At 57.0% G+C, this 7,927-nt stretch overlaps 1 protein-coding gene across 1 annotated transcript in view; it reads left to right on the top strand.

Moving 5' to 3' along the window:
• Positions 1-7,927, top strand: part of DNMT1 (DNA (cytosine-5-)-methyltransferase 1) — an 86,644-nt gene that overhangs the window by 68,191 nt on the left and 10,526 nt on the right. Inside the window, exons 28-37 of the mRNA XM_011994993.1 lie at positions 673-865; positions 1,707-1,791; positions 1,988-2,116; positions 2,572-2,854; positions 3,081-3,222; positions 4,285-4,451; positions 4,863-5,040; positions 5,600-5,795; positions 6,637-6,803; positions 7,081-7,197. Coding sequence (XP_011850383.1) covers positions 673-865; positions 1,707-1,791; positions 1,988-2,116; positions 2,572-2,854; positions 3,081-3,222; positions 4,285-4,451; positions 4,863-5,040; positions 5,600-5,795; positions 6,637-6,803; positions 7,081-7,197 — 1,657 coding nt within the window. The remainder of the gene's footprint in view (positions 1-672; positions 866-1,706; positions 1,792-1,987; positions 2,117-2,571; positions 2,855-3,080; positions 3,223-4,284; positions 4,452-4,862; positions 5,041-5,599; positions 5,796-6,636; positions 6,804-7,080; positions 7,198-7,927) is intronic.

The following is a 7,927-nucleotide window of genomic DNA, read 5'->3' as shown; positions in this document are numbered from 1 at the left end:
GTTGGGGGGTCTTTACCTGGCAGTTCCCTAATTGGGGGCGAGTCTACCTTACAGTTCCCTCATGTGGGGAGGGGATATCTTTACCTGCGGTTCCCTAAATATGGGGGGGTCTTTACCCTATGATTCCCTGAGGGGGCCTTTACCCTGTGGTTCCCTAACTGGGGGGGGTCATTATCCGGCGGTTCCCTAATTGTGGGGGAGTCTACCTTGCAGTTCCCTAATGTGGGAAGGGGATATCTTTACCTTGTTGTTCCCTAACTGGGGGTGGGTCTTTACCCTGTTGTTCCCTAACTGGGGGTGGGTCTTTACCCTGCGGTTCCCTAACTGGGGGTGGGTCTTTACCCTGCGGTTCCCTAACTGGGAGTAGGTCTTTACCCTGTGGTTCCCTAAATGGGGGGAGTCTGTCTACCTTGCAGTTCCCCAGTGTGGGGAGGGGATATCTTTACCCTGCGGTTCCCTAATTGGCAGGGGTTCCTTACCCTGCGGTTCCCTAACTCGGGGGGTCTTTACCTGGTCTCCCTAACTGGGGGTGTCTTTACCTGTTGGTTGCCTACTGGCGGGGGGTGGTCTTTACCCAGCAGTTCCCTGAGCACCCCAGGAACATGGTGCTGTTTAATTCTGCATAAGCTCACCACAAAGGAGAGCTCCTAACGAGGCCTCTCCCGCTCGCAGGCCTGAGAACACCCACAAGTCCACCCCGGCGAGCTACCACGCAGACATCAACCTGCTCTACTGGAGCGACGAGGAGGCTGTGGTGGACTTCAAGGCCGTGCAGGGCCGCTGCACCGTGGAGTATGGGGAGGACCTGCCCGAGTGCGTCCAGGTGTACTCCATGGGCGGCCCCAACCGCTTCTACTTCCTCGAGGTGGTGCCCCTGCTTGCTAGAGGGAAGGCTTCGGGGTCAAAGTTGTCCAGAAGGAGTCTGATGTCGGGTTATGCACAAGGCGGCTTGGCTGCAGGGTTTCAGCTTTTGTAAGAAGTGGGTGGTTGGCTGACGTGAAGCTGTTCTGCAGGAGCTTTACGGGGGTCTGGGCAGGGTTCTCCGGAGCACAAGTTGTATGAGATTCAAGTAGTTCCGGAGTTTAACACTCCTGGTTTTTAAAAAGCGTGTCATTAGAGAACATAACATTTTAGTGTCTTGGTGCAACTGAACGTTGAGGACCATGAGGCAGCCTCCACCAGCCTGACTGGTGTCTTAGTATGAGTTGCAGAAGGTACCCCTGCTCCTGGGTCCCTTGGGCCAGGCACCCACATCCAGGCCCAGCCCACATGCCCGTGCAGGTGGCCCTGGTTATGGAGAGGGCCCGGTAGTCAGCTGATCAAGCTCATGACTTGTAAATTGTTGGGGCTTGGCCTTTCCGTGTTGTTATCTTAAAACGATACATCCACGTTTTCCCAGGCTTGGATGAGGATAGCTCAATTGGACAGCAGATTCTGTATAGCACTTTTTCCTATTCTAGAATGAGTACTCCCAAGTGCTTATAATAGGCATTTCAGTGTCAGCCAGATCAAATGTTAGTATTAATAAGATGGATTGTTTTAAGTTTCCATTGTAGCAAAGTCACACTACTCTTATTGGTGGCTAACTGACCATGCCCCACTGAGGGAGAAATTAAGTGGCTATGAAATTGCCTTCTTACTAGTCTGTGTTAGAGAGGGGACCAGTGCGCTTCTCTCCCAAACAATTGCAGTTCTCTCCTTTTCAGGCCTATAATGCGAAGAGTAAAAGCTTTGAAGATCCTCCCAACCATGCCCGTAGCCCTGGAAACAAAGGGAAGGGCAAGGGAAAAGGTACGTCATTGTATGAGTTTCTTTTCAAGTCATTCTTCTGTAACTTGGAGGCTGCCTGTGAATCCCTCAGTGTAAAACCACCTTTGGTGTTACCAACTCTGGGATAGCGAGGCTGCCTGAATTAACAAGGTGCTTGAGAGCAAGGTGGGACTTGGACTCTGAGGATCAGGTTTAGCCTCTGGCCTCTCTCCCCCAGGGAAGGGCAAGCCCAAGTCCCAAGCCTGTGAGCCAAGCGAGCCAGAGATGGAGATCAAGCTGCCCAAGCTGCGGACCCTGGATGTGTTTTCTGGCTGCGGGGGGTTGTCGGAGGGATTCCACCAAGCAGGTGAGTGCCCGTAGGCTCCATCTCTGAACACCTGGTGAGCCCAGACTGGGCAGGTGCTACCTGAAACAACTTCCAACCCTGGTCACCTTCCTGACTCAAGAATCTCCTTCCGAGGCCAGGCACGGTGGTGCACGCCTGTAATCCCAGCACTTTGGGAGGCCAAGGTGGGAGGATCACGAGGTCAGGAGTTCGAGACCATCCTGACCAACATGGTGAAACCCTGTCTCTAATAAGAATACAAAAATTAGCCGGGCGTGGTGGCGGGCACCTGTAGTGTCCCAGCTTCTTGGGAGGCTGAGGTGGGAGAATCGCTTGAACCTGGGAGGCTTGCAGTGAGCCGAGATCATGCCACTGCACTCCAGCCTAGGTGACAGAGCGAGACTCCATCTCAAAAAAAAAAAAAAAAAATCTCTTTCTGGGGAGTTGAAAGCATGGCTTCGTTCTTGATCCGCCAGGCATCTCTGACACGCTGTGGGCCATCGAGATGTGGGACCCCGCGGCCCAGGCGTTCCGACTGAACAACCCTGGCTCCACGGTGTTCACAGAGGACTGCAACATACTGCTGAAGCTGGTCATGGCCGGGGAGACCACCAACTCCCGCGGCCAGCGGCTGCCCCAGAAGGGAGACGTGGAGATGCTGTGCGGTGGGCCGCCCTGCCAGGGCTTCAGTGGCATGAACCGCTTCAACTCACGCACCTACTCCAAGTTCAAAAACTCGCTGGTGGTCTCCTTCCTCAGGTAAACAGGTAGAAGCCCCCCCATGTTGACAGATGGCCTGGGGCTGCGCCGCGTGTCAGCAGTGGTCATTCACCCTGCACTGAGGCTTCTGCCCGCTGGAAACTCACAGCTCAGCTTTCAGTAGGGAGAGACTTTGATAACATTCACGAGGGGCTTCCGGCACAGTGGGTCGTTTCTCCCCTCTGTCTGTGGAGGTGACTCCTGCAGTCTCTCCTGCCCCCTACAGCTACTGCGACTACTACCGGCCCCGGTTCTTCCTCCTGGAGAATGTCAGGAACTTTGTCTCCTTCAAGCGTTCCATGGTCCTGAAGCTCACCCTCCGCTGCCTGGTCCGCATGGGCTATCAGTGCACCTTCGGCGTGCTGCAGGTGGGCCCCGGGGCCGGGGCGGGCAGATGGATGTGGCCAGCACATGACCCGGCCAGCAGCCAACCGTCCCTTACTGAAAGCAGGGTTCAATGGCACAGGCCTGCCATTCAGGCGGCAGAGGCTGGCGTGGTGCTCTGTCCCACTGGTGGGGTCAGGGGAGATGCATGCTCAGCCAGCCCCCAGCAAGTCCACCTCTAGCGTCTCTTGAGCTGTGTTCTCGAACATGCCCGGGAGGGCTGGCTACCAGGGGCTTCTCACCAGGTAGCTCCCGGTTCCTTTCCCTCGATGGAGAAGGGTGAGCAGCCCACCACGGAGCACCACGGAGCGGCTGAGTCTGCGTGAGGGAGGGGAAGTGAGGTGTGCAGAGACATGTGTAGGCAGCTGCTGTTCGATCGATTTAAAAGACAGTTTTTCTCTGGGTAACTGCGCATACAAACCCCCACAGATGGCCGAGGGTTGCACTCCAGGTGGCTGTGTCTGCAGGGACAGGGATGGACATGGTCTGTGGGGCCCAGGCCTTATCTGAAAAGCATCCCCCATCCTCTATCAGCTCAGCGATTGAGGGTATAACTAAAAATGAAGCAGCTATTCAGATGCTAGCACAGGATGTCTGCCTAAGTGGGCAAGCACTTGGCTACCCGGTCCCCTAGTTCAGCCTCAGGGTGACTCAGGCTCAGCAGGCAAGACTTGTCACAGCCACGTTCTCTGTCCTTGTAACCACAGCCATTAGGGAAGTGGCAGGGCTCCTGGTCTCCAGTGTTGTTCTCCCTGAGTGCTAAGACCTTGGGGCCCTTGTAGTGCTTTCAGAGCTGGCTGGACTTGCCCACAAGGTTCGCTCCCACCTTCCCCAGTGGTTGTCCCCTGCGCTCAGCTGCTTTTGTTCTTTATCTGCTCCAACCTCCTCTGACCAGGAGCGTGCCTGCTGGGGTAACTGGGGATTCTGCAAGTGCACTCTGCATCGGCCAGCTGCTCCCAAGTCAGGCTGCTGACCCCAGGCCTGGGTCTGGCCTGTCCAGTTGGGAGTGTCCCACTGATGGGGATGTCTGTCCTTCTCCCCCACAGGCCGGTCAGTACGGCGTGGCCCAGACGCGGAGGCGGGCCATCATCCTGGCCGCAGCCCCTGGAGAGAAACTTCCCCTGTTCCCGGAGCCGCTGCACGTGTTTGCACCCCGGGCCTGCCAGCTGAGTGTGGTGGTGGACGACAAGAAGTTCGTGAGCAACATAACCAGGTAGGTGGCCCCGGTCACTCCTCCACACACTGCCGAGCGGGCCTCAGTAGCTCCTAGGGCCCGTGAGTGCTCCCTGGTGAGATTTAGGGAGGAGAGGATGGTACGGCATCCAGCCTGCAACACGGCACTCTGTCACCCCCCTTCTCCAATTCTGACCCCGCGTCATCTGCTTCCCTAGTAGATAGCGCATGTAGAGCGGCTGGCCGCATGCTTGGCTGTGGTCATCCACAAAGTCCATGCCATAACCCCGTCCCCTCTTCCAGATGGCATCCAGGCACACTGCCACTCATGTGACCTCAGGCAGTGTGCTGTGACCTCTGGAGAAGGCCATGTGAGCAGGCAGGGGGCAGCACCTGTGACGAGGGGACAGCTGCTGCGTGCATGCCCAGAGGTGTCGACCTCCTGTTGCAGGTTGAGTTCAGGTCCTTTCCGGACCATCACGGTGCGAGACACAATGTCCGACCTGCCAGAGGTGCGGAATGGAGCTTCAGCACTGGAGATCTCCTACAATGGGGAGCCTCAGTCCTGGTTCCAGAGGCAGCTCCGGGGCGCACAGTACCAGCCCATCCTCAGGGACCACATCTGTAAGGTAACGGCACCCTGACAGAGCAGCTCCCCCTGGAGGCCCAGCCTAGCAGCCTCATGGGAACAGTCAGAGTCTGCCCAAGGCTCAGGGGGGACATGGAATCTGATCCCAGGCTCCTCTTCCTGAGTCCTCAGCCCTTGCGTGACCCCTGGTCTCTCTCCCATGGTCATGGGAAGTGTCAGAGCTCCCGCACTCCTGGACTCAGACTCGGTCTGGAATGGTGTCAAGCCACTGCCCACCCACCACTGCCTTCCCCCTCGCTGCCTCTTCCTGCATATTTTCCCAGGATGCCAAGACCAGCCCTTTCACCATCCCCTGGCACCACTCCCCTTCCCCCACCCTAAAGACTCAGCTTAGATTCCCACGCTGTCCCGCCCCTGCGCTGCCTCAGGTCTCTGCTATGGCCTTGAGCCAAGTACAGCATCCCCGACTGTCTCTTTCCCGATGGGTGTGAGCCCCAGGGGGCTTCCTGGTCACCATGGTGTTCCCAGCACCCAGCCCACCATGGATGCTCGGATGCTGCTTACACGAGGTGACAGCTGGGTCCCCCACACTCTTTCAGGACATGAGTGCATTGGTGGCCGCCCGCATGCGGCACATCCCCTTGGCCCCCGGCTCAGACTGGCGCGATCTGCCGAACATCGAGGTGCGGCTCTCGGACGGCACCATGGCCAGGAAGCTGCGGTATACCCACCATGACAGGAAGAACGGCCGCAGCAGCTCTGGGGCCCTCCGTGGGGTCTGCTCCTGCGTGGAAGGTGGGGCCTGTAGGTCGTGGTTCCTGATGGGCTGAGGGGAAGGAAGGCAGAGCCCTGAGGCTTTGACCTGTGAACCTGGAGGCCAGGGCAGGGCACAGACACACCAAACCTGGGTGTCCCAGAGAAGGTAGCTGCTGACCATGTTAAGTAGTAAAAGCAGGCTGGGTTGGTGGCCACACCTGTAATCCCAGCACTTTGGGAAGCACTTTAAGGCGGGAGGATCACTTGAGCCTGGGAGGTTGAGGCTGTAGAGAGCTGTGATTGTGCCATTGCACTCCAGCCTGGGAGACAGAGTGAGACCTTGTCTCTAAAATGAATGAATGAATGAATGAATGGATAGATAGATAAAATAATAAAATAAATAAAACAGGTCAGGCACAGTGGCTCAACCTCTGTAATCCCAGCACTTTGGGAGGCCGAGGCAGGCAGATCACGTGAGGTCAGGAGCTCGAGATCAGCCTGGCCAACATGGTGAAACCCCATCTTTACTAAAATTACACAGATTAGCTGGGCGTGGTATCACACGCCTGTAATCCCAGCTATTTGGGAGGCTGAGGCAGGAGAATCGCTTGAACTCCATAGGCAGAGGTTGCAGTGAGCCAAGATCATGCCATTGCACTCCAGCCTGGGCAACAGAGCCAGACTCTGTCTCAAAAAAATATATAGTAATAATAACAAACACAGTGCCCAGAGAATGAGGATTGTTGGCTGTTCCACCTTAGGGGTCCCCTTGCACAGGAGGTGCCATCTCTGCCTCCCAAAGCTCTAAGAGCCACTGTCCCCCGTCCCAAGCCTATACCCCATCCCGTAACTGCAGCCTCATCACTGTCCTCTCTTCCAGCCGGCAAAGCCTGCGACCCCGCAGCCAGGCAGTTCAACACCCTCATCCCCTGGTGCCTGCCCCACACCGGGAACCGGCACAACCACTGGGCTGGCCTCTATGGAAGGCTCGAGTGGGACGGCTTCTTCAGCACAACCGTCACCAACCCCGAGCCCATGGGCAAGCAGGTAGGTGGGGAGGGGGTGTCCAAGGGCCTGTGTCAGGCCCTGTACTTGGAGGCCCAACTGGCTAGAGGTGTGGGCTTAGCCAACTGGAGGACAGCACCCCAGGACCCCAGGCACCTGGCCTCCTCTGCCTCCTGCCCGCTCCGTGTCCATGGGACAGGCTCGTAGGCCAAGGCCAAGGCCACGGCCAGACGCTGCCAGGTTGCCATTTCCCTCCCTGTCCCCCACGGTGACCTGGCCTGGGTGCTACTACCCTCACCCACTGCGCCTCTTGCCCCAGGGCCGCGTGCTCCACCCTGAGCAGCACCGCGTGGTGAGCGTGCGGGAGTGCGCCCGCTCCCAGGGCTTCCCCGACACCTACCGGCTCTTCGGCAACATCCTGGACAAGCACCGGCAGGTCAGTGGGGCGGCGCCCACTGGGTCTGGACAGGAAGGAGGCTTCTGTGCCTGTCATTGGGTAGGACTGGGGCCAGCACAGTCACTTCTGAGAGGACACCTGTTGGCTGCCGGGTAGCCCCAGCACTCGCAGTAGGACGATGGCCCACAGGAGGGACAGGGCTGAGACATCCGAGTCAGGCTGTATCCCTACGCTGGTTCCTTACTGTTTGTCTTTGAGTCAGAGACTGAGCCAGAAGGACAGTCCGTCACACTAAGGGAGCAGGCTAAAACCCACAGTGGCGACAGCTCACTCGCTGTAGGTTCAAATGAACTAGCACCTTAATTCCTACCTGCTTCTCAGGTGTCAGGTTGACTTGACGAGTTAGTCTATGAGTTAGTCTTAGTTAAGTGTATTTTCATCAACGCAGGGCACATGCATAGCTTAAAAACCAGTGTCCAGGGTTCTTGTGAAAACCATGTTTCGCCCCTCCCGCCGAATCTGGTTCTCAGGAAGCAGCCACTTTTTTTTTTTTTTTTTTTTAAGATGAAGCTTTGCTCTTTCGCCCATGCTGGAGTGAAGTGGCATGATCTCACCTCACTACAACCTACACCCCCTGGTTTCAAGTGATTCTCCTGCCTCAGACTCCTGAGTAGCTGGGATTACAGTTGGGTGCCAACACACCGGGCTAATTTTTGTATTTTTAGTAGAGACGGGGTTTCACCATGTTGGACAGGCTGGTCCCGAACTC

Source organism: Mandrillus leucophaeus, unplaced genomic scaffold (assembly GCF_000951045.1).
Source record: "Mandrillus leucophaeus isolate KB7577 unplaced genomic scaffold, Mleu.le_1.0 Scaffold112, whole genome shotgun sequence".
Taxonomy (NCBI): domain Eukaryota; kingdom Metazoa; phylum Chordata; class Mammalia; order Primates; family Cercopithecidae; genus Mandrillus; species Mandrillus leucophaeus.
This window is presented reverse-complemented; position numbering and strand designations above follow the sequence as displayed.